General features: G+C 41.4%; 2 protein-coding genes across 3 annotated transcripts; one reads left to right on the top strand and one right to left on the bottom strand.

Moving 5' to 3' along the window:
* Nucleotides 1–1582: 1582 nt before the first annotated feature.
* sult1st6 (sulfotransferase family 1, cytosolic sulfotransferase 6) lies at nt 1583–8519 on the top strand. Its single transcript, XM_061028930.1, has 7 exons — nt 1583–2450; nt 4396–4524; nt 5306–5403; nt 5562–5688; nt 6816–6910; nt 6996–7176; nt 8192–8519. Exons 1-7 carry the CDS (start codon nt 2261–2263, stop codon nt 8302–8304), a joined length of 933 nt encoding a protein of 310 aa, XP_060884913.1. The 5' UTR covers nt 1583–2260; the 3' UTR covers nt 8305–8519.
* Nucleotides 8520–8521: 2 nt separating this feature from the next.
* Nucleotides 8522–20249, bottom strand: atp2a1l (ATPase sarcoplasmic/endoplasmic reticulum Ca2+ transporting 1, like). Of its 2 annotated transcripts, XM_061028929.1 has the most exons (24): nt 19966–20248; nt 19181–19198; nt 18753–18835; nt 17544–17648; nt 16349–16487; nt 15576–15656; nt 15398–15483; nt 14998–15295; nt 14754–14920; nt 14567–14655; nt 14368–14470; nt 14139–14270; nt 13898–14014; nt 13595–13813; nt 13374–13485; nt 12261–12484; nt 11957–12177; nt 11651–11853; nt 11470–11555; nt 11250–11383; nt 11028–11145; nt 10759–10876; nt 10415–10460; nt 8522–9174 (listed from the first exon to the last, which is right to left on the bottom strand). In XM_061028929.1, the coding sequence occupies exons 1-23, from the start codon at nt 20081–20083 to the stop codon at nt 10456–10458; spliced, it is 2976 nt and encodes a 991-aa protein (XP_060884912.1). In that variant the 5' UTR covers nt 20084–20248; the 3' UTR covers nt 8522–9174; nt 10415–10455. The 2 variants fall into 2 exon arrangements, with proteins under 2 accessions (XP_060884912.1, XP_060884911.1); XM_061028928.1 differs by lacking the exon at nt 10415–10460 and having other exon boundaries at nt 19966–20249.
* Nucleotides 20250–26305: the final 6056 nt, after the last annotated feature.

The raw sequence follows: 26305 nt of genomic DNA, 5'->3' as shown, positions 1-26305 counted from the left end.
TGGAGGAAGATGTGTCAGACGGTAGATGCTCTGCTGTGTAACTCGATGTTTGTCATAGTGGCTCTGTGTTTTAAGTCTGTAACTCCTCCAAAATGTTATCTCTTCTAAGAACTACTGTGGGGTCTTTTTTTTAAAGGTCAAGAAATTGAAGCCCCGTTATGAATCCAAATCTCTAACTTTCTCAGCCTTTACTTCATTATTATAGCAAAGATGTGTGTACTCTGTTAGAGCATCTTTACCGTTTGTAGTTTTAAAAAAAGACAAAGGTCTATACAGTATATTCACTATAGGTAACCAGCTGTGCCCTCTGCTGGTTTTCTTGACTACAGCTAAAGAGGCTTCAGGTGTCTTCACTAAACTGCTTATGAAAATCATTGACTTTAATTTGAATAATCTAATAATCAGGTCAATGTTGTGAAAAACAAAACAAACTTAGAGATAACTCTGACATATATATATTATTATGAGAGTCTGTTTCCCTTTAGTTTTTATGTGATTTAGGTTTCATAAGAAAATAAAGTTGAACTCACATTAAATCATGGGTATACAAAATCAGTGTTAAGACTTCAGTTGTGGTTACAAAACCACACAACGAGTGAACTCACTGCTCGCTTCTGCTATACTGAAGACTTTACAGCTGTGAGGAAAAAAACAAACAAAGACGGCCATGACCTGGAGTTCATTCACTAGACTACTCTTTGTTCATTTTTAAAGGTTCCGTACTGTTGTTTTATTAATGTGTTTGACTACTGTCTTGTTCCAAGAAATACTAACTCCTGCATACAAGCATGAAAAAGAAAACGCTTCAAAATGTGAATTTCTCTTTTATATTTATAGTCAACATTTAGATTCATCGCAATGCTTTAGTGGTTTCTTAAAGACGACTTCCCTGGTGAAACATTTGGTGTGTCTTACAAATGAAGCATACAACTACAGAGAATAAAATGAATGAAAGTGCGATAGGATAAATGTAGACTGAGGAATTGAAACTTAACCTCATCTAGCTTCAACACTTACTCATTTTCTGCACTTCTTTTCTATATGTATGTACTTATTATAGTGCAGCATTCCATTAAAGTACATCAGTGACCAGCTCTGCTTATGCGTCTTTCAATAAAGCTATACAGTTATGGATGCATTGATTTGATTCCAAAGCTTAAAAGATATGCATTACCTTTCATTTATCTGGATTGGTTTCTGCATGTCAACAGACAGCTTTTTTTTTTCAAACAGCCTTTTGAATTGCAATAGCCTCCTGTCTGTCTGTCTGTCTGTCTGTTGTTTCAGGCCACTGTGGATTTGAGTGTATTTCCTGTGAAAATATTATTTCTACCTCTGGTGCTGTGGAAATCCTGGAATGTAAACTCTAAACAGCTGCTTCACGCTGAACAGGGCTCACGTGAAACACACGTGAATTTATTATCTCTAAACTGCTCAGCTGCACGTAAAATGTCTTGTTTGAAGGCAGCCTTTTATCATTTCATCATGGGACAATTGTATTTCCCCCTGTGAAAGTTTGAGTCCAAAGGTGAGTCTCAGCTGGAGTTAGCTCAGGTTAGTTTTTGTTAGAAAAACTGAAAAAAATCCAGGTCTCACATGTGGAAAATAGTTTTTTTCTCTTCTGTAGAAGAAGGTTTTGAGTAGTTGTGTTTTTCAAACTTTCATTGAATCTCTTTTGTCAGCTTTGTAAAGTTTTGCCTCCCTGCGGTGTGTGTGTCAAGCTTTCTATGGACCCTCCCTTGTTCCTTCCTCAAATTACACAGGAAGTTATCATAGTGAGCAGAAGTGGAGTTTATACGTAACTGTGAACGTTACATAAAGGCACTTTAGTGCAGGTCTCCTTGTGCAACTTCCACAGATCGCAGACGGACAACAACCTGGGACAAGCACTCAGACAGCCAGGTTACAAAGATAGAAAGACGGCAGACCCAAACACATTTTAGAGCGACTGAAGCACTCAGGCTGCAGGAGGGACTTCTGGGAGATTCTTCTTCTTGGGTTTCAGGTGTTGGAGAAAGAAAAGGACTACACCAAAATTCCTGGAGACAAGACAGAGAAAATTAAAGATTTACCTGGATGTGTACGCAGTGATAGTGGGATTGAATTTTAACCAGTTGGCAATTTGGAAGACAAACCCACTGTGAATGTTTGACAGAAGGCCAGCAGAGAGAGGAGCTGCATAAGAGCAAAAAAGAAACACGTTCAGTTACATCTTCTTTTGGTCCTTGATTGTCTAAAGGAAGTTTTCTTAGTGTTAGTCATGTCGCAGGAGGAGGAAGAGTTGACCTATGAAGTGGCCATAGAGAAGGCCACAGCCTTACTCACCCGCTTCCCTCTCATCCCAGTCAGAGGGATTCCACTCATGAGCTACATCGCCCAGAACTGGGACTCTATCTGGGCTTTCCGTCCGGACCCCTCAGACCTCCTCATCGCCACCTACCCTAAAGCAGGTACACAAAGCTACTTCTGGATGCAGCTTTATTTATTTTTTATTGCCAAAATAATATGCAACTTTATTTGTCTTCACATATTTAACTTTTATGGTGGACTAGGTGTGTGGCTCTGTATAACTTGATATCGTTATTTGCTTTTTACATTCAAAGTTTGCATTTTCATACCTGCTGCTACTTGTTTGTTAAATAGCAGTTGAATTTTAATTTCTTGCTCATGGCACACTGCACTCTCACTTTTATCACTTTTACGTGGATGCTGGAGCAGCTCTGCTGGGCTTTCATGTTTCATGTTTTATGTATTTATGCACCTTAATGTTAGCTGGATTATTTATTGGTGTTGTTTATTTATTTGTATGTTTCCGGCTGTAAACAAATTTCCCTGTGAGGACAATAAAGATACCTTTGACCTTTGACATAAACAGAAAGATGCCTCCTGCTGCACATTATGCATCCATTAAAATGATTTGACCTCGATATATATTTTTCAATGTGTTTTCAGTTTTCCTGTTTACTCTATAACTGAAGAAAAAGATCAGAATGTTTCTTAAAGATATATATTTTTGGGCCATTGTACCTTTGTACAGGAAATGTTGAGAAGAGAGAGTGGGGGGGGGGGGGGGGGGGGGGGGGGGGGGGGGTGACATGCAGCAAAGGGGCGAGGTCGGATTCGAATACATGGCTGCTGCTGCAATGAGGACTAAAGCCACTGTACACAAGGCGCGCAACATACCGCTAGGCAATCTGACGCCCCAGTTTGGAATATTTCTTCCATCAACAAAATTAAGCTTAAAAAAGTAGAGATCAACCTGATGAATCATGGGTAAAAAAAAAAGGCTAGAAAAGTACACAAAATAAAAGAAAGGAATCCAAAGAAAAAGAGAGCAATATAGACAAAAGCTTGTAAAAATGAAGGTCTGGCATTCAAGCTGATATAGCCTTTTATGTAGAAATAGTTCCACTAGAACGGGCAATTCTCAGAGAGATGGAAGGTGTGAGCTTCAGCTGCTAACATTTCTGCTAGAGCCTCGTCTGCAGCCTCCTATAGTCAAACTTTTCATATCCTTGTGCACCAACTACAACTGAAGCTGCGTCAGGTTCAGACTTGTTCATCGGCCATGTCTGTTAAACTTTCTCACCATTAAATATCACAGAAAATAGTGCTTAACAAACAGGCTAAAGCTGGAGTTATACCGGTGCCACGCTTGAGTATATGATGTACATGCTGATGAGGAAGTTGTTTTTTTCAAGTTTTCAAAAACAAATTCAACAGAATTGTAAAATAAGCTTGTTTTAATGTCACTGCAGCGCATCATGTGGGTTATATGGTTTGAAAATGTCGCTTTCAATTGACTTTACGAGCAATAAAAACACAAACCAGCACACATGCCTGCATTGTTAGTGAGGAGAACTCTTGAACTCGTGACCTTTGGATGTTTCTATTGGTGGACTTGCCAGTTGTTTTTACTAACTGAACCACAGTGAAGCAGGTACCTCGCACACATTTTTCACCATATGAAGCAGTGACATCACAGGGGCGAAACTTTAAACATACAAAATTTAAACTGTTTATCATGAAATTCTAAAGAAAATCACTGAGGATTCTGCTGGTTGCAGGAGTATTGTCAATCATTATGGTAAAGTTTGTTAAGTAAAAAATAAAATATACAGTACTTTTAACAATAAAGCACTGAACATCAGTGCAGGCACAGTTTCCAGCTCTCACACTAACACAATCTCAAAGTTTGTCCTTTGGAGTAAGTCTTTAAATGATGAAAAGTCCCTGACAATCATTCACCAGTCCATATTTGTGTGTTTCCTTCATAGTGTCCAGGAGTAAACTTCATACTTCTGTGGGGAGATAAAGTGAAAAAGACACAATTCCCGTACCTGATTCAACACATATTCATTGATGTCATTATATTTGGTTTCTCTGGGACATAAGGGACCACGTGGACTCAGGAGATAGTTGACCTGCTTTTTCACAACGGAGACACTGAGGCCTGCAAACGAGCCCCGACACCCGTCCGCAGTCCTTTCCTGGAGATCTTTTCACCTCCACCTATCCCGTCAGGTGTGTATGATGTGGATATGATTTCATTCATGTGATTGCATATTGAATTAAGTACATTTGTAAAATACGTTCATAAAATATTGTCAGATTTAGGGCTTGAGTTAAGGCAATTTATTTCCAAAATGTTCCACTCTTGCTTTTTTGTGTCGACTAGCTCTAGCTAAAAGAAAAAATCAAGATATTATTTTGAAATGCATCCTTTAACCTTATCCTTTAATGTCTGACTTGCAAATCAAAATTACATTTTTCCATATGAGCCTGTTTCCCTCCACTCTATTCAGGGTCAATGAAATGTTGACTGCAGTTTCTGTTGTTGTAAAAATACAAGTTGTCTTCACTGAAGTTTTCGGTTTAAATTTATCTTGTTGTGTTGAAAGAGAAATACGAAAGAGTTCAAATTAAGATGACAGTTACCCATATCATAATACCATGCCATTCCCACAGGCTATATTACCTTGAGCCTACTCAGGTTTGTAAGTTCATTTGGAATATTTCATTTTAAAGATGTGTGATAGTTTCTGCTCACTTTGTGCCAGAAAATGTCAAATAAAGCCTCATAATGAGGTGATTTGTGTGCAAATAACTAAAAGATTCTTCCAAAAATTGAGCTCCTTTGTATTTATTTGTTTTGTTTCTGTCTAACTGATGTGAACGCCTGATTCTGTAAGTTAGTTAGATAGTTAGCTATGAATTCTTCACCAAGTTGTGTGTTTCTGCCGTTTGTGAAATGAAATCTATGAAAGCATGAACACACGCGTTTTCTCCTGAACTTTTGTTCCAGGTCTCGAGCTTCTCGAAAAAATGGATCCCCCGAGAATTATCAAAACACATCTTCCTTTTCAGCTGGTGCCTCCCGGATTTTGGGAAAACAAGTGCAAGGTGAGAAAAGCACTCTGAACAATAAATGCTCATTAGGTTCAAGTTTCAGGGGTTGGATGCACATTAATGGTGTTAGTGGTGAACAATACAGTTCCAACATTAGGTCAACCATTCTCTGTATTAATCCTTTTAAACCTCTCCCTCCCTCTCATATAAAGGCTATCTACGTGGCACGCAACGCTAAAGACAATATGGTGAGCTACTTCCACTTTGACGGTATGAACAAGACCCAGCCTGAGCCCGGACCCTGGGAGGGGTATATAGACAAGTTCATGAGAGGAGAGTGTGAGTTGATGAAACCACATATTACCTAATACATGCATCATATTACCTCCAGTCAAACTGGTTATTTGTGTTTGCAGAGTCTGAACCTGTGTGTATTTGTGTGGTCACATATATTAGCTCCTTTGGTATTTGCATGGAGGTTTTTCTGAGCAAAAATGATGACCTACGACTGTAGGTTCAAATCTGACTTCAGCCCTTTGCTGCATGTCATTACCTGCTCTCTCCTCCCAACATGTCCTGACTCTCTTCAGCTGTCCAAAAAATAACTTGAAAAAATAAAATACAGGAAACGTTCTATAGCTCCTTATGACCTACAGAGAGAAGAGCATTACGACCCTGCTGCACACCTTGATCTCATAATAATTTGCATTGGTAGCCTTTAATTGTTTAATAATACTAATAACTGAAATCAGGGTACAGTGTGAAGTACTTTTTGTTTAACCAATTTGGGATTCAGTGCTCTACAAAATTAGGCCAGATTGATTGATTGATTGATTGATTGATTGATTGATTGATTGATTGATTGATTGATAGTCCATCAAGAAAGCATCGTTTAAAATATCAAAACAAGTTGTTAGAAATGGATTTGGGTACAGATTAACTGCAGCCCTAACCCAGAAGATTACAATGGTTGTTTGTTGGCGAGTTTTCTTTACAAATTAAGGGTAAAGAGATCTACATCTTATCGCCTCGCTGATCTTGTCCTGTACATGTGTATGAAGTGTTTTCTGATTATGAATCTCATGTTGCTTCATTTGAATCGCTGAAATTTTCACACGATGTCAATCTTTGCAGAGGAAAATGCAAACAATGGCTTGTTTTCTTACTCCACTCTGTAAATTGTTATGTCTAATCACTACTAATGGTCTCATTTACTTTTTTTTAGGTAATATAGAGGCATCTGTGTTGAGTAATGATTATGTAGTTGGATAATGAGTGATAATCTTCAAAGTAAATGATTTAATAAGTTTCTTAAGGTTTTTCTTTGCTAAGTGACTGACCTTAATACTAAGCAGCAGAATGTATGGTCTATTTGTGCTCAGTAGAACAAATGATAGTTTGAACCTTTTTTACGCTGGAGCTAAAGTTTCCACAAAAAAGGGTTTTAAGGAATTTTGTTTCCACAGTGTCCTGGGGCTCATGGTACGATCATGTGAAAGGTTACTGGGTGGAGAGAGAGAGGAGGAACATCCTCTACATTTTCTATGAAGACATGAAAGAGGTGAGGAAGACTTCTCTCAACGTATGGCCTCAGTATTACCAAAGCATGTTGTTTGCATTCCTAACCTCGTATTTTTCTCCCTCAGAATCCTCGGCGGGAGGTGGAGCGCATCATGCGGTACCTGGACCTGTCGCTCTCTGATGAGGTCGTCAGTCGAATCGTGGAGTTCACTTCTTTTAAGAACATGAAGGAGAACCCGATGGCCAACTACTCCTGCATCCCAAAAAGTGTTTTTGATCAGTCCATCTCGCCGTTCATGAGAAAAGGTGCATCAGTCCACTTTTCTAAACTCACATGGAGAAGGAGAATAATGTGTTGCGTAAATTGCGTATTTTACCCATTATTGTGAATATACATATAAAAGTAGCCTAGTTGAATTAAAAATACAACTATAGTCGTTAAGTAGGAAGTGTTCTGCTTCTAGCGTTTCTTACAATTAATGACTAAAATAGGGACAGTGGGGGGTCCCCAGTCTCTAGCACAGTTATTTTGGGAGTCCCGAGTCGACATTTTTGGGAAACCGTGAGTTAGAAGAGGGAAACAGTGGGTCCAAAGGACCAGGATTGAGAAACACTTCACTTGTAGGCCTACATCAATTTACCCAGTACAGTGGTGCTCCCTAGTGGTGGCTCTTACATTTCCCATTCATATCAAATCTGTAACTGTTTCCCACTTCTCTTGTGTCTTTAAAAAAAACATTTGTCCTAATTTGCCGGTTGCAGCTTCTCAAATGTAAAAAGGTTTTATTTTCTTTATTCTGTTGTAGACTTTCTCCAAGTTTATCAAACCAAAACCTAACAATATGAAATAATCAGTAAACAATCAAAAGGCACATAAATAATTAAGTACAGAAGCCAATAGTTGTAGCCATAGTTATCGACAAAATACACACTTAAAAATGCTGGGTTAATTTGATAACGCAATTGCTGGGTTCAGGCTGCTAGGTCAAAGGCTGGGTCGGTTTGACCCAACATCGGGTTGGAAATAGTGACCCAAGTGCTGAGAGGATGGCCAGGGGGATGGGGTAACAATTTGCTATAACCGGTTGATTTCTAGGCTTATGAGTTAGACTGTATTACATGCAGTAATGGCTTATATGCAGTTCAGTTTGCATTTGCTTTGTAGAAGAAACAGCCAATAAAGGCAGTGCTAATAAGGGGACTTTTCATTCTGTACATGCTTTTAGGGGAAGAATGTATTCACTTTTCTCTCTGCACTGCAGTAATAACAAAGCATATGGTTATTTATTTAAATAACAGTTTTTTGTCTTCTGCTCTACAGGTGAAGTGGGCGATTGGACAAACCATTTCACAGCCGAGCAATCAAAGATGTTTGATGACGATTATGAGAAGCAAATGAAGGGAGCCAACATACCATTCAGGACCCAGATCTAACAGGTTTCATTGGCTTTCCTGAGTTGATGCAGCTCTGCAAACCAATGGCTAAATAACTGACTCTTTGCAGTGACGAAAATATTACATATGCTGTGAATTGAATCAAAATAGTAAATATGAACAATGAATTTGTTGTCATGTCTTAATGTCTGAAAGTTAAACACTTGACATCACTGCACTTTAAAGGATCAATAAAAATGTGCTCCAAAAAAGTCCATGAGTTTGTAATAATCCATTTATTGCAGCTTATCACGTAAACAATATATAAGACCAAAAGTGTTGTGACTGAGTGGACATGCCCATTTTACGTCATGAGACCTCCAACAGAGTCCGCTGAGCGCATGGAGCCTATAGAAAGCACCGGCAGCTGCAGGCATGTGGTTTGGTTTGTTTGTCTGTTTTTTTTTTCATCATTTTGCAACCCTACACCACACTGTGCAGAGCAGGGCCGAAGCAGGGAGGCTGCACGCAAGACACGAGCGACAAAGACTAAAAAGTAATATGCTGGAAAGTCAATCATATGAAAATGGACAGAGGACACAAAAACACAACATCTGAGGAAATCCAAGTTTAACAAAAAATCACTTTTAATACATTCTTTATTTCTTAGCATAAAATCTTAAATACTTTTTGATACATTATTTGTAGAGATACTTCCCTTTGTTTTAAATCGATCTCCTTCCCTACATAGAGGCTATGTTTATGTAGGTTTTTGACAAGTTTTATTAGTTTTTTTTCTGTACGTTTTCCTGTGTTTTCTCCTCTCTCTTCTACTGGTTGGTTCACTACGGCTTCCCTCTCTCTCCTCCGCCTCTTTCTCTTCCAACCCTTGAGATCCTCTTCTTCTACATCTCTATCTAGCTTCTGTACCTGGAAAAGAGAAAACGGATCAATTAGGAGAAAGAAAGGATATTCAGACACGTGATAGGTTCAATAATCGTAGATACTTAAACTACATCTGCAGACAATATCATTACTGAAGCCAAACCTTGAATCCTATTTAAAAGCAGGATGTATTTTGCTTTTTCACAAAAAAATTCTGATGTCAAATCTACTGAAAGCAGCCAGCAAATGACATCATTCTGTTTCTATGTGCAGGCCAAAGCTGAAGTATGCTGAGGGCAAAGCATTACTAATCACGCGTTTACATGAGAGGAACATGTGAACAGCTCAGACCTTCCTGAAACTATGAAGTATTTCAGAGCTGAATCTCCAGGCGGGTGTACTTTTGAGCCTCGACCATGGGAGGTCAAGGCTTGAGTTTGAGCATGATAATTAATATAATGAAATGGGCCATATAGTGAGTATATGGGCCATTTAACAGAAAAAGGTCAAGTTTATTGTGGGGGAAAAGGCAAAGGTAATTTCACTCTTTCTGAATGATAATAATGTAGGGCTTCTGAAGAAAATGAGATAAACTGCCCATTCTCGACTTTGGGACACTAGATTCAGCCAACACTGAATCTAGTGTCAGTTCAGTGTCATCAGTTCTTTAGTTACATTGTCATGTATTGTCTGCATGCTTTTATGGATACCTTACAAGTGATGAGATAAATCGGCAATATCTACATCAAAGCCTAAAAGATCTTCTTTGCTTACAAGTCTATTAAAGTGTGTCATAAGCTATTTATTCAATGTTATCAAAAACCCATTATTAAATAGGGACATTGACAAGTTTCTTTTAACTGTCTCAGTAATTTTTTGTAAAATGGTACTGAAACAGAGAGAAACATCCCCACACACACTGCAACTCAGAGCTTGTACAAAGCCGCTATGACATCAGAAATGACAACAAACAGAGAGCTCAGAGGAAGACAAGAGATACAGCGAGGCATAATGGGATGTCCTCATTTCTAGGAAATTGTGTCAATTTGACATTTTGTGACAGAGTCAAGATTTTGGTGATTGATTGAGTTCACTTTTTTTCATATTGATGTCAATAAGAATTTGAGAGAACCAGGTCTTCGACATCAACAAGAGAGTAAACTATCAACAGAGGACGGGACTGAGGTCACACTCGGAATAATTGCAAGGACCACTAAGATAACACCAACATAGACACAAACTGAACACAAACGGTGATGCTACGAGCAGTGACACAATGGAGTACCTTGGTTTGGTTACAGGCTAAAGGTGGTGGGAGAAGTGAATTTAGTCTGAAAATCAACAAAAAAGGGTTACATGAGTTAATGATGAATGAAGAGAAGAGGGAGAGCGGAGAGGTCAGAGAGATTAAAACAGAAATGAATTAGTTTATGATGGAATTGTAAGTAAATGGGAAGAAGATGTGAGCAAATGAAATGACAGTACAGGATGGAGAAGAGTTAGACTTTCTGGTTTTAAATTAATCAAAATGATTTCAAAGTTTTAGAGTTATTTGAGAATGAAAGGTCAATCTTTATTTATTTTTTAATATGTTAAGGGTAAATGTAGAGAAAAGCAAAGGCTACTTACACTCAACGTAGTTGCGGGCTACGAACTTCAGCACCTCATCAATGAGGATGACAGGGAAGGAAAGCTTCAAGACCATGAGCCACTGTTCTACAGACAGATGGGTCAACTTGAAGATCATCTAGGGGGCAAAAGAGAGAGAGAGTCAGAACCAACACAGCATAAAGAAAATACAACACAAACCTCTTATCCCAAAAGGCTTCTAAATGTTGCTCTTAAAACGGGGAGCTTTGCCCACAGATGTCGAACTGTACGCAGCGCTGGCGACTTACGGGCAGGGGGTCGACATAGATGATCATGAAGTGAAGGGACATGGAGAGGGTCATGGCGGAAAGCAGCCAGAAGTTGCTCCATGGGGGCATGCGCAGCAGAGACTGGTTCTCAGACAAGCTTGGAAAAGAAAAAAAGTCCAGTTATGATAACGAAGGTCAGTGTAACCTGAAGATTTGGAGAAATAAACCCCGGTGTGTTGTAAGTTCCACTTTCAGGTTTACCTGTTGAGGGCGTTGCACATCTCAATGGTGACCAGCACGGACAGAGCCATGGTCATGGGAGGAGCAGCCTCAAAGATATGGCAATTAAGGCCGGCGAAGTCCTCGTTCTCATCACAGCACTGCATGAAGTGGGACTGCACGGAAAGGAGGGGAGGTTTAAAAGTGTTTTTCAATCAGGTGATTGTTTAAGAGAGGCAAAAAAAAGGGGATGATAACTCACAAGCTGGTGGTAGGTGACGCCGGGGCCGCTTGGGTCGTAGATGAACCACCAGGCAGCACCACCAACAGTGGCAGCACCGACGTATGCTGTGAGAGAAATCAAACAGTAAGGAAGAGTAGACAAACGTTTTTTTCTTGCACAATAGCCAAATCAGAAACATAATCTCCAAAGTGCTACTTACCGCCAATAGCCATGTATCTGAAGAACAGCCAGCCAGAGATCAGGGGCTCCTGGGCGGAACGTGGGGGCTTGCCCATGATGTCCAGATCTGGGGGGTTGAAGCCCAGAGCGGTGGCGGGCAGACCGTCAGTCACCAGGTTGACCCACAGCAGCTGGACGGGGATCAGAGCCTCGGGCAGACCCAGAGCGGCAGTCAGGAAGATACTGAGAGAGGTAAAGGAGAAATAGTTGAACAGAATGAGGGCTGAGGTCAGAGAGGAGAGGACGAGGGCGGTAATATGGCGTTCAGGTGTAAAGGGTCACTTACCAGACAACCTCACCGACGTTGGAGGAGATGAGGTAGCGGATGAACTGCTTCATGTTGTTGTAGATAGCTCTGCCCTCCTCAACAGCAGCCACAATGGAAGAGAAGTTGTCGTCAGCCAGGACCATCTCAGAGGCAGACTTGGCAACGGCAGTGCCAGAGCCCATGGCGATGCCGATCTCGGCCTTCTTCAGGGCAGGGGCATCGTTCACACCATCACCAGTCTGGAGCGGGAGCAGAGGAGAAGTTAGTCAAACACAATCTAACACACGGACAAGGTTTTCATCGTACGCCGCTAAGTTCATACCATAGCAGTAATGTCATTGTGACCCTGCAGGAACTCCACAATCTTGGACTTGTGGGCGGGCTCCACACGGGCGAAGCAGCAAGCCCTGCGCACAGCCTCGGACTGTTCGTGGAGGGGCAGATCGTCAAACTCACGGCCAGTGTAGGCTCTGCCTTCAACATCCTCTTCCTCGGTGAAGATGCCAATACGACGGCAGATGGCAATAGCGGTTCCCTTGTTGTCACCTGAAATATGGAAAAGTGCGATGGGGAGTCGGTGAAATGATCGATATTTGATTTTAACAAGACATGAGTGGATTGATTAAACTACTAAAGGAGTAGATACAGTTGCAGATAATGTTTTATTAAATACAACAAAAATGGCAAGGTAATACGGGAAATACTGAAGGTTTAGACTAGAGCCCGATCGATTAATCGGCCAGCTGATAATATCTGCTGATATCAGCATATCCAGTGGTATCTGCTAATTTGATCTCAGATCTGTGCCGATCTCTTCACCGGTGATATAGTATTTAATTTCAGTTTCATTGTATTAAACTAGCCGTTCTCTGTCACCAGCAGAGGGCGCTTTGTGGATTACAACAAGCATCATCACCCTCCAGAGTGTGGAGCGGTGATGCACGTACATGCACAGTAACTTTCCAGTTGAGTGACCACCTTGTCTACGTTATACTGTATCTGTTTTCCACACGTGTTTGATAACTGCATTTGAGGATCAACACACTAAATGTGTATATCTATATCTACCGCTACAGATTGAACATAGAGCTAACAAAGATATCGGCCGATTTATCGGTATCCGATCCCCCCCCACCCCCACCCCCACCCCCCGCCTCCCATATGGGTCGGCAGTGGTTAAGACCAATCTGAGTTCTAAAGTAGACCTCGAAATATGTTAAAATTATTATAAAAATTACAATAAATTGCCAAACTATTTTAAAAAAGGATGTATTAAATATATTCTGTACTTTCAATTATTTCAATTTTAAATTATAATGGTTACAATTTTGGATGTAATTACTATGATCAGTGATGATAGTCATAACAGATGTACAATAAAGTGATGTTACAGCATATTTCTGTAATCACAAAGCACCTTGTTCATAATACTAACCAGTGATCATGATGACACGGATTCCAGCGGCTCTGCACAGCTCAATGGAGCCAGTGACCTCCTTACGAGGGGGATCCAGCATACCAACGACACCAACAAAGGTCAGGTCCATCTGAGGAGGGAGGAGTTGATGCAGTCATTCATTTGAGTTTGAATGACATGTAGTAGCCGTATCGTCCACATGTTTTAATATCACATCAAACAAGGTCTCTGGTCCTCACCTCGTAGTCGGCGAACTTGGTGGAGTCCTCGAGGTTCATTTCCTCAACCTTCAGTGGGGTGTCACGGGTGGCAAGGGCCAGGCAACGCAGGGTGTCGCGGCCGGTACCCCAGTCCCTGATGACGGACAGGATCTTCTCCTTGATAGAGTTGGTCAGGGGCACGCGGGTGGTTCCAACACGCACATATGCGCACCTGTCAATCACACCCTCTGGGGCACCCTAGGGGGAACACAGGATGATTTATTTTATGTCATTTTTGCTCATTGCATGTTCTCCGATCTGAGACCAGGGAAAAAAACTGACCTTCACGAACATCTTGGCACCACCGTCTCCCTTGGCGGGAGTGCAGTACACAGACATGGACTTCCTGTCACGGGAGAACTCAAGAGTGAAGCTCTTCTTCATGAGCTGTTTGACCACCTGTTGGACAAAAGCTTTTTCTGTTAGAAAGTGATTTACTTTGTTGCCTTAATGCATCACTTAAAACAGTTTAGAACAAGCGAGACTGATGTGTGTTATGCGTGAACGGCAGGAAGAAACTCACGGTGCAGCAGGCGTTGGCTCTCTCAATCTTGGAGAGGTTCTTCACATTGGTGTTGAACACATTCATCTTCTCAACCAGGCAGGACAGAGCGGTCTCAGTGGCCTCACCAACCTTCTCATAGATCTTCTTGGACTGGAGGGTAAAAGGGGGAATGGAGGGAAATGTTTAAACTATGTAAAGTCACAAGGTCTCAGTTAAGAAAATACACGGTTTGACTTTCGTATGTTACCTCGTTGTAGTCGAGAGAGGAGTCGTTGCACAGGGCGCAGATGGTGCTCAGCTCAACCAGGCCGTCGTATGCACTGCAGTTTGTCTTGGAGCCTCCCTGGGAACTGAAAGACAAAGAGACAATTGCAGATAAATGAAAGGTGGTTCACGTGCAATTACATGTGTGGATACTACACTTGAGCATAGTTCTAGCAACTTACACCTCGCCCTCAGGGGTGTACTTGGAGCCAGAGATATCAAAGGCATCAAGGTCAACATGCTCGCCCTCAACTCCCTTGACAATGAACATCTGTGGAGGGGAAAATAACATTTTCATTAAATTCGTACCAAGCTAGTTTTGTAGATAACTCATTTTTCTAGTTAAAAAAAAAAAGGTCTGGTACCCACCTTGGTCACACACATCTGGTTGGTGGTGAGGGTGCCAGTCTTGTCGGAGCAGATGACGGAGGTGCATCCCAGGGTCTCCACAGAGGGCAGGCTTCTGACGATGGCGTTCTTCTTGGCCATACGGCGGGTACCGAGGGCCAGGCAGGTGGTGATGACAGCGGGCAGACCTGAGAGATGAAGATGAGGACTATAAGCGTTGGAAACAAAACACTGCAGAAACAGTCACTCCCTGGTTCCTCCGTACCCTCAGGGATGGCAGCCACGGCCAGAGCGACGGCGATCTTGAAGTAGTAGACGGCACCACGGATCCAAGAGCCTCCGTGGACGGGGTCATTGAAGTGACCGATGTTGATGGCCCAGACAGCGACGCAGATCAGGGAGATGACCTTGGACAGCTGCTCGCCGAACTCGTCGAGCTTGGCCTGCAGAGGAGTCTTCTCCTGCTCGGTGGCGACCATCTGGTCACGGATCTTGCCAATCTCAGTGGAGACTCCGGTGGCAACGGCAACACCGATGGCCTTGCCGGCAGCGATGTTAGTGCCCTGCAGAGGAGACAGACACAGAAATCAAGCAATGGAAAACAGGAGAAAAAAACTTCAACACAGCAGCAAAATGTAGATAAATAATGAAGCAGTAGCACTTACAGAGAAAAGCATGTTCTTCTTGTCCTGGTTGACGGCCCTGGCGTCGGGGACGGGCTCAGTGTGCTTGATCACACTGACAGACTCACCTGAGTGAGGAAAGGCAAAACGAATTCAAAATGACCAAAGGATTTAAGCAAGAACCCAACAGGTATGGGTAGATGGATTCTTGAAAACTTACCAGTAAGGATAGACTGGTCAACACGCAGGGTGGTGGACTTGATGGAAACGAGCCTGATGTCAGCGGGGACTTTGTCACCAACTATTGGAATCAAAGAGCAGTAACAATCAAAATGAGCACTTGTTTTATACACATAAATAGTCGTGTTATACATAAGAGAAATGCAGCTGTTGTTGCTTGTGTGTCTGCAGTCATATCTCTATCTAGAAATTTCCCTTTTTTTAAGTATTTGTGCATCTGCGCAAAACATCCCATTTGTAAATGCTCTCTAAAATATACAAATGCATAAAATAATTAATTTATAGATTAATTAAAAGTTTAACAATGTATCTAAACTGGTACACGAATGGCCCAATGAGACTGAAAACCACACAATGAATGCTTCTTTTGAGGGGGGGGGGGGGGGGACTTGTAAGTTTGAAGGGGGTTGCCTGCTAGAGCGGCAACAGGTGCACACTGACAAATGAACAGAAGCAGGGAATGGCAGGGAGGGGAGAAGAGGTGCGGCAGGTGCTGCTGAGGGTATTTATACTCCTGATTTTGCTTTCCTTCAGTCAGCATGTTTTCACAGCAGTGCTACTCAATCCTGACACGCTCACATTGCCTTAAAAAGACACAAAGATCTGCCATCGGCCTTTACCCTACACATATACGCTGGATTCATGTCGGTCTGACTGAATGGATGTTGTGTAATATCACAGCTAGCAAGACAGGGAAGATTTATCGCCCTGTGATTTACTGAGACGTGAATCAGCAGTCATGCCATGTCTTACCGGACACCTCGACAATGTCTCCAGGGACAATTTCTCTGGCCTTGATCATCTGCACACTCTTTCTGTCAGAACGGTAAACCTTGCCCATCTCAGGCTCGTACTCCTTGAGAGCCTCGATGGCATCTTCAGCGTTACGCTCCTGTGGCACAAAAAGAGAGAAAGACACAAACAGTTAAAAAAAAAAATAAAAAAAAACTCAAATACCAACACACATTCATACATTTCACACCAGACTTGGTTGAAAACAAAAGACTATCAAAAACCGAGGTTATTTATTTTGGATGTCAACCTTACTTATTTAATGTTTTCTCGAAGCCTTTTAGTAATTACACACAGCCTACTGATGACATATGAGTGCATCAAAACTATAATTGTAGGTGTGTTTTCCATCACATATTGTGAGTTCCCTTTAAATATAATTTATTGGTTGTAAAGGTGAGCATGGATATATTGTATCCATCGCGCCACTGAGAAATCTCTACACTACATGATGTGCTCAGACGGAATATTTGTAATCATAAAATGTGATCATCAAACAGGTTGCCAAAGTCAGTCCTGTTTTCAATGAGCAAACCAAAACAAGCAGCTGATTTGGACACGTGGCGAGGATGTCACAATAAAAGTGTCCCCATAGTAGTGACTGATGACTGACAGCACACTTACTTCATGGGGGACGACTTGCACAATATGAATGATCAAAACAGATACTGCAGTTCTAACAGAGACTTGGAGCGGTGTGTCTGTAAATCACAGCTAAAGCAGATCATACTTGATTTACGTTGTAGAGCTCAGATCTGAGTGAGGAGTATTGTTCCATGGAGACTTACTAATTGTTGTGACAGAATCTTATCACAGCGCATTCTGGGGGAGCTTTTTGGCCTTTATTTGAGAGGACAGGGCGGTGGAGAGAGTATGAAAAAGGAGAAAGGGCCCGGGGACGGAGTCGAACCCGAGCCACCTGCTTTGGGGAATACGGCCTCTGTACATGGGGGGGTGCGACCTAACCGCTTTGCCAACCGGCGCCCCCCCACACAAAACTATTTTGAGTCGTTGAAGTGATTATGTTACAGTTAAGCAACCATGAAGCATGTCTGGGTAGAAAACATGGCAGTAACTGGATCCTGTGTACTTCTCTGTCACTATTACAGAGCATACTGTATGTCATATTGGTTGTCAAGTGGGATCTTTCACTGACCTGCCACACTCCAACGATAGCGTTAGCGATAAGGATAAGAAGGATGACAAAGGGCTCAACAAAGGCAGTGACTGTCTCCTCGCCTTCCTCGAACCAGGCCAGCACCTGAGATCAGAAAGACAAAACAGTAGAACAAGTGAGTGTGACATTCAGACGAATAAAGAAAGGCATTCAAGTTTGTCTAAATGTTTGTATTTATTGGACTTTCATATCAAACCAGATGTTTACATTGTGGTTGAAAGGGAGGGAGGCTTCACAGCATATAATCCTGTGTTAAACATGTTAAGTCTGAATAATTAAAGTCTATTTTTTTAGGGGTTGTGGAAGCTGCTCGGCATTAATGCAGCATAATATTTTTATTTTTTGTAAAAAACAACAACAAGATTTGTCATTTTAAAAGCTCATTTTGCAGGCCGTTTTCAAGGCCTTGTCTTTATTTACTTTCAATCAGCTCCTTTAATTGCTGTGCTATTTTTAGAATAGTCTTGCTTTACATAATTGTCATTAATTTGATCTCAACGTCCCATAACTCCTTGCTCCTTCTGACTTGAGCCCTCTCTCTGCGGAGGATCTTCGTTCCTTCCTTCACGCCTGACCTTTCCCGTAGGATTCAGTTTCTCTCCTCAGCTTGGGCCTTTCTTAAAATAAACCCCTTACCCCTCAGCCCCCCTATACTTCCCTGACCCCCGTCTCTCACTGGCTCCTCAATATTCGCCTTCTAAGGCCATCGTGACAGCTGCCCTGAAGGGGTGAAAGCTGGGCGAAGGAATTAATACACCTCCTACAAGCCCCTCGCAATCCGTCTCCCTCCTCTCAATTTGTCCTCCTCAAAAATACATTGAGGGCCTTTGAGAAAGATGAGGAGCCATCTTGACAAAGTGACAGAGATTTTGTGAACTACAGCTTGTTTACTGCAAGAGTATGTTGGATTTAAAGTGAAGTGTTGTTGGCAGTCAAGAATGTAAGAGGAGCCAGAGATCATTGTGCCAGAAATGCCAAAGTGAGAAAACTAATTTGTGGTCAACGCCAGAGTCTATTTTTGTTAAGGAGATTTGTTCAAGTATGTTCTCGCTGTGTTTTTAATCAACTTAATATCAATGTCAACCAGAAATTGTGGCTCTAATGTCTCCTATCTCTGAAACTTGAGTTTAAAAATGAATGTGACAAGAAAAAGTCAAAGTTTAAAACGACTGACACATGTTTACTTACAAATGAGATGCAAGCAGCCAGCAGCAGGATTCTGACAAGCAAGTCCTCAAACTGCTCACGGATCAGCTCCCAGATGCTCTTACCTGAGAGACAAAGAGAAAAAAAGCACAGAAATAAAAGGATTGCCATCACAATATTAACGACACAGAATATCCAGTGTGTATTTCAGCACAAACAAAAATGTGTCCTTGTGATCTATGTCACCAAAAAATGATGTGTGACATTTGAAATCCATGGGCCATGATTGAGGCTGGGATCATTAACTTGAGGGTGTGACACAATCAAAATGCTGCGTTGATGTGTTTTTATTAAAACCCCTATGTGGACAGTGTATGAGGGTTAAAACATTTTTTAAATCCGGGTTTAATCAGGTGTCTGAAAGCTTCTAGATTAAAGTGATTTGTAAATGAGGCTGTAAAAACACTTACCTTCCTCAGCAGGCAGCTCTGGAGATGGACGCCAAGGTAAAGGAGACAGAATGAAAGAAAAAAAGGTTGGTTAGTTTCAACGATTATTGTTCAGAGGACAAAGATGGAGTATATTGATAACATTTCCATCAATATAAAGTATACTGTTTGTATGAGAGTATACAAGATCTTGGTTGATCTTGTGATCTTTAGTGCAATGTTTTAAGGCAACAAAAAACAAGATTACTGCCCTTAAACTTTACACCACAGCACCAGGCCTTTGCGATCCAATAAACCATTTCACAGGTTATTGATTAGCAATCATAGTACATATCATTTAGCCATAAACCATCTAAGGACCTCCCCTTTTAACCCGGCCTAAAATTATCCATCCCTCCTGTTAACGCCCGCCCCATATATCACCCAGGAAGCTTCTTGAGCCATCACCTGTCTCTCTCGCTCTCCAGCCATCTTCTTTGGCTATCTTTAAATAGCTCTTCAAAGCCCTCAAAGTCTCTGCTTCTCAGTGTCTCTGCATTTCTACCAGCTGTTCCAACTCCTCTCTAAAAAAGCATCCCAGAAGCAATCTAAACCGAGCCCTGCACACAAAGTATCACCACTAGGGAAAGCAATCTCGAAAACAGTTCTAGAAAAAGTCATTCTACATGGTGGAATATACTAAGTGCAAATGTTAAATCAGTAAAGAGACACGTGACTCTATGTGTTTAGTTACTAAACAGTTACTTTGAGTGTCTTTTTTGCATCAGCAGGCCTCCCTCCCTATCCCCTGATGCCCGCTCTCTCACCATTGTAGCCGTACTTGTCCAGGTTCTTCTTGAACTGGTCCGGGGTGAGACCGCTGCTCTCACTGACCCCGAAGTAAGCCAGGCATTCAGCCGGCATCTTCATGTGTGCGTTCTCCATCCTTTCTGGATAGACAAGGGATTTCCTGTCCAACCGTGCCTTTCCTCGCTCTTTTTACTTCTTGTTTCTCTGCAGATTTTTACCCTTGATCCACCACCCTCACCTAAGAAGTGTGGCACCCTCTATTCAGGAGTGCTGGACTGACAGAAAGAGCAAATAGGCAGACGCACGCTCAGGGTTTTATACCACCGAGGGGGTCAGGATTGGTGGACACCCTGAAGACACACGCCTACAAATTCCAGCATGGGAGGATATGGCGTTTAGAGGGGGCAAAGGGTGGGGCTCGAGGTGGAGCAATGGGGAGGTGAGATGGTGGACTTGGACAGGAACAGGGTGCTAGGATTGGATTAGGAAAAGAGGTAATGCAGGGGAGTGGGGGTGCAAGGGGGGTTGTACCATGGATGAAAATGATATCTGTTTTTGGAACATGCATGGTCAGTGGAATAAGACGAAGGGAGAAGGTGAGAGAGTGAGACAGGAGATCATCCAGAGGGGAGGAGGAGGGGGCCCATTGAGTGACGGCTCAACTGGTTTCTGCTGAGGATGGTGGCCGATCCTGAGTGAGAAGAATGAGTGACCGAAGAAGAGACTTGGTGGATGAATAATTCAGTACAAGAACTAGCATTAGAATTTATGACACACATTAAGTTCTCAAACCAAAAATCCCAACTTAATGCAACTGAAGCACATCATCAAATGCCATCAGCACATGTTCTGCAGAGTCAATAACCGCTTACAATGACAAAGACACCTGGCACGATGATAAACCACGTTCAAGAAGACATTGGGATGATAAAAGAAAGAAGAAAGTGATAGTCTAGTGGAGGAATTAGAACTGTTGGACAGGAATTCCAAAGGGGCCAGCCAGCTTGTCACACTATCCCACAGCAGAGGAAAAGCCCGACTGCAGATAGACGAGGATCAAGTTTTATTTCTTGTTCTTTTACGAGGAAGGGAAGGCAGCAGAGAGATATGGCACGGCTTAAGTAGATGCATGAAAGATGATCAAGCTGCAAAATGATCTTTAGTGAGGCACAATGGCCTCTTGTGGAGAACTGAAAGCATTGAGTTTGTTAGTTGGTACATGAATACACAACAGGACAGAGAAAACATGTTCCTTTGAGTTTATCCGCTTGAATAGGTCTTTTTTTTTTAGTGTAATTGGTTCATCTGTATGGAAACATTGGGTTCATTATTTTTCTGAAAATGTCTTGCGTCTAATACCACATTAGTATCATGAAGTTAAATGTAGAAATTAGCTTGAAAATCCTGTATAAAGGATAATGTTAGGACACACTGTGTTGATTTACTGTTTGTTTGAAAAGCAGTAAAAAAACAGTTTACAGGCTGCTGGGTGGTGCACAGACCTCTCCAAACAGGAATTCAAGTTGTCGTTGCTAATCAATATGCTGACAGGTGTCCGTGTAGGAACAGCAGTGACCACTGATCACCAGCTGTAACAGCTACAGGACACATTATTACGACAATTTATTCACTTGTGCACTTCGTTGTAGTGCAGCGTCACTGTGGCGTTTCTTTGAGTGAATCGGCCTTTACTGGGCGGGTAGTTATTGCGCAATGCGTTACATACTCAAAAGTTTATTTTTGGGTCAAACTGCTCCTGGAATTTTTTTTTTTACTGCAGTCAGTGCGAGCCATCTGGGTCATTTAGAGAGTCATATTGTTTGAAGGTTTCACTGTGTTGAATTTTATTTGAATGCCACTGTCAACAAAAGTCCAACCAGCAGATTAAAAACTGTAAAGTCAGAAAATAGAGCAAGAGTGAAAGCAAACAGACATCCTTGTTTGTCACAAAGACCAATGAGATACAATAGTCTATATTTACTTACAACGTGGTGACCTTTACAAGGGTCCTAAGCAGAGCAGAATAAAATGACTGATTCCATCATTTAAAAAAAAATCCTACTAACAGTATGGCTGTTGCAAAACTCTGAAGTAAATATATTTTTTTAAATCTTTAGTCTCCAGACATCTTCTTTAAAGCAGACAAACACTTCCTGCTCATTTCAAACATCTCTGATGCATCTCTGTGTATCATTAATCCAGAACTGATTTGATCAGGTGATGATTTTCACAACTGACCATGATGATCCGTACGACCTCAACGGCTCGGATCATGGTGTGAATGGCCTCAAGGTGACCTGTAGGATTCCTAGACAGAGAGAAGGAGCGGTTGAATGTTCTTCTAACTCTACAGATACGTTACAATCAAACTCATTCTGACCTGTAGTTTATGTTAAAATTTGGTATTCATCTATTAAGGAATGACACTTTTAATGTTGTGTTTTATATCAGTTTAATGTATGTATGGTAATTGATATTTAAGGCCCCAGTAGAATAAACATTCACCATAAAAGGCTGAGATTAAAAATGAGAGATTCACTGACTTGCTCAGGTACACCCCAGTCAGGTGGATGATTGCTCTAATGGAGGCTTTAACTAAGCTAAAGGACGACCTCTTTTGCAACAAGGACTCTCTTGAATTTGACTGTGAATTGTGTGAAATAGTGCAGAAAAAATGGAGCTGAATTATTGATTTTTAACTGTGGCACTTAAACCATGCTTACATTTCGAGGGTCAGTTTTGTTTTGTGTGTTTGAAGACACACATGAGAACTGTATGAACACTAAATCTTAAAACAAAATGTACTGTCTATATTTATATCATGACATGCAAATACATTTCATGGATCCACACCTTGGACATTAGGACAGTATGTACACTTATAGCCGTTTCTCAATGCAAACATGCTTCCGCCTCTCCTCCACAGAGAATTTCTAAAATAGGAAGTTGTTTTTTTGTGGCAGCTTTCAAGTTTCCAATCAGCTGCTGGAAGGCCAACTGACCTGGCCCTGTGGCCTGCTGCTGAGGGGCACATTCTTTCCCAAAAGGTACAGTAAGCTCTCCACAGTGGGACAGGGAGCCTTTTAATGAGAGAACTTTGTTCATTACCTTTTGAAAACAGACATTTTTTTTCAAAGCATCAAATAAGAACAGCATGTTGACATTAATCTTTAATTTTTTTAATTTGCCATGATTTAAAATGCATACGAGCATATTTATGGTACTTGGTATGTTGCAAATAAACCCATTAAAGTCTTTATTGAGATTAAGGTAAGTATTGGATTTTTGTTGTGAGTATCGAGTTATGTTTACATTTGGTTTTATTGGTATCCCATTGGTGTCAAATAAAAGTAAGTAAAGAGAAAAAGAAAATGGGACTAATGTTTGTCTCTGACTTTATCTCGTACTTTTCCCCCCTCTCAGACATGTTGCCGAAACATTTATGCTTTTTCTGTTCCACCAGTGTCCCCATCTCTGTTTCAGCTCGCCGTTCTCAGGCCTCAGCTGTTGTGCAGCCACTCTGACCTCGGAGATTTGGGGGCTGTGATAGGGGTCAGCCTGTCAGTGTCTCCCTCAGGGCAGAGCTGTGACATTTAACTCAATATCCCAGTAGGATAAGGTTTCTCCCTCCCCTCCATCTTCCGCTTCTGTCTATCACCTAAGTGTCAGTAGCCTGTGGGTGCTGGGGACTTACTACAGCGTAAACCCCTTACGAGCTGGGACACCCATCACCTCCAACTCCCTCCGGGGCGCTAACATGCCACGCCTTCATGCCAGGCTGAGGGATCACCATGTGCCGCTGCGACCCATCAAGCCCTCCCTCCTTCACTGGCGAACTCTATCCGTGTTCCCAGTTCTGTACAAGTGTTAAGTACCGCAGGGGTGCAGCTGTACGCGCAGCTATCTTATGCAACTAAGTCTGTCTCTGCTGACTTGCACGGCACAAGCAAAGTGAGAGGGACAAGGCGACATTTGTCACTTAAAGACTTGGAGCCAAGATAGACTGACATATTTCCTAAAGAAGGTTATTGTCATAAACAGCAAATTCTGCACATTGCATGCTGTCTAGGTGATCCATATCATCTGTTTATGGTGGAAACAATGATGTGAAGGAACTTTGATTCGAAGATGCTAGTTGTACCAAACACACTTTCATTTATAGTCTTGAAAACTAAAACAAATTTTCAGCCAGGAAATTTAACTAATACGGCATATATGGGTTAAGTCATTCTTTTTATGTATGTAGTTACAGCTTTAATAGTATGTATGATGGGCAAACAAAAGCTATGTGTGAGAAGTTGACAGAAGAAGTGAAGGCCGTGCAAATGTTAAACCCCTCTTCCTGTAAAAATTTGACTTTGATTAAAAGTATCCTAATTGTGGGGTTTGAGATATACAGGAAGAGATCATCCACATATATAGATATTTGTGTTATGTCCAAAATATCCTTAGTGTTGTTGTCATATTTTGAAGAGTTATACATATGTATAACAGAATAATATTTGAATTTTGCAACGGCATCACTTTTAACTTCAAATTATACCCACATGTAAAACAAAGGAGGCTTCCAAATCAAGATAAAGTTAAATAGTACAGCACACGTGTAGTATTGACAGTGAGGACATAATTAGTCATAGGCAATAAGAAAGTGGATAAAGGAGCTACATTATCTGAGTTAGCGGGGTACTTGTTACAGCATTAGCTAATAGTAATAATAGAAGTGGCAGCTGAGTCTCTGAATCCAGAATTCCTCACGGGATATAAATAGAGCAGGTGACACTGTGCAGCTGAGAATGGCACCACGACAGCTTTAGAGCTTTTTTATTTCACAATGCTGGATGTTTAGTTCAAGCTTCTTAGGTCTAACATTCATCTATTGGGTAGGGGGGGGGGGGGGAAGGAAAAAAAAAGTGAGGATGCTGAAGGGCACATTCGACTGCACGGTGCCATCAGTATCCGCGTGTCACACTGGAACCAAGAGTTCTCGGTTGTTCACACCATTCCTCACACTTAAGGCTGTACTATATAAGCCTCAGGGGAGCCAACAGGAAAGGGAGCTTGTTGATCAAAAGTGGTATTCACTTTTTTTTCTGATGGGGTGTAATTTACGAAGCCAGATCTGCCTCTTTTTAAAGGACATTTCTTAATTTGCTGACAGAGACGTTTTATTGGGAACGAAGGATTCAGACATTAACTGACTCAGATCAATTCAGAGGAGACTCACGGCTTCCTTGAGTCAGTCAATGAACAGGAAATATAGAATGCATTCACAATATGTTATGGTCTGGTTAAATTCACTTTTTACATGATCAGCACTTTCACTTTGTCGGTACAACTACTATACAACATTAATGAGCAACTAAGCTAAGGTAAGCCAGCTGGCGTTGACTCAGCTACATAGATATAGTTCACTTTAAAACATAAGCAGATAAAGTTTTGGAAATTGCAAGTGAGCCACTTAACCAGCAGGATTAGACTCAAAGACTTTGGATGAATTGACTTATTTTATGTCACTTAAAATAGCCTTTTGCTACATTAGCTAGCTAGCTATGTCACTGTGTTTGTTAGCTAGCTTTTTACAGACACATGATTAAACATTTGGTTGGACTAAGTTGTGGTGGGTATTTGTTTGGCATTAGATATTGTTGCATTGTTTTTCAGTTGCATTACAACATTAACGTTAATACATTTGAATATGAGATGATTATTAAATCTCAATGGCTTCACATAGAGCCTTTAATGATGATAGTAGCAAGGAGAATGTTGATGTGATGTGCATCTAACCTAATGTAGTCATGAGGATGATATGACATCCTAACCCTACCCTAATGCATATTCCATTCTTTACATTTTGCTCTTTTAGACAGTTTTTAGTCTGTACTTACTCCTCTCAATTTTATCTAGACTTAAGTACATGTTTTCTAAGAAAGAAAATGCATCACCTCTGATGAATTCAAGCCCTGAAGCTCCATAGATCACACTGTGAGCTTTATAGTACATCTACTGGCACAGTGTCATACATTCATTGGATTAGATTTCATAAAACAGGACTATTATAAACTACAGCAGACGGCTACTATGTTGTTACTCTGTTGCAAAATCATAGTATGTTTCAAGCAGACTGCACAGCCTTGACATCAGACATGAATTCAGCAGTGAAGTATTTCAGAGCAGAATAGCTGCATGAACCAGTATGTACAGTATTTGGTATCATCTGAAAGATGAACTTCTACTACATCTTCAGTGTCTTGTCTATTTCGAGCTCTGTTATCTAACCAAGACACTATTCTTGGGATGATTGCTATGACTTAGGTATGTTACACCCACAAAAACGGACAGGACCCAGAATTGTATGGA

Source organism: Labrus mixtus, chromosome 21 (genome assembly GCF_963584025.1).
Source record: "Labrus mixtus chromosome 21, fLabMix1.1, whole genome shotgun sequence".
Taxonomy (NCBI): Eukaryota; Metazoa; Chordata; class Actinopteri; order Labriformes; family Labridae; genus Labrus; species Labrus mixtus.
The sequence above is the reverse complement of the archived record's forward strand: the minus strand, read 5'-3'. Positions and strand labels throughout refer to the sequence as shown.

Coding starts and splice junctions, on each gene's coding strand:
- sult1st6 (XM_061028930.1), top strand. CDS start 2,261: ATGTCGCAGGAGGAGGAAGAGTTGACCTATGAAGTGGCCATAGAGAAG. Junction 2,451..4,395: donor CGCCACCTACCCTAAAGCAG/GTACACAAAGCT, acceptor CTGGGACATAAG/GGACCACGTGGACTCAGGAG. Junction 5,404..5,561: donor TTTGGGAAAACAAGTGCAAG/GTGAGAAAAGCA, acceptor TCTCATATAAAG/GCTATCTACGTGGCACGCAA.
- atp2a1l (XM_061028928.1), bottom strand. CDS start 20,083: ATGGAGAACGCACACATGAAGATGCCGGCTGAATGCCTGGCTTACTTC. Junction 14,921..14,997: donor CGTGGCTGCCATCCCTGAGG/GTACGGAGGAAC, acceptor TTCATCTCTCAG/GTCTGCCCGCTGTCATCACC. Junction 13,486..13,594: donor CCAAGTTCGCCGACTACGAG/GTGAGGACCAGA, acceptor CTCCCTCCTCAG/ATGGACCTGACCTTTGTTGG.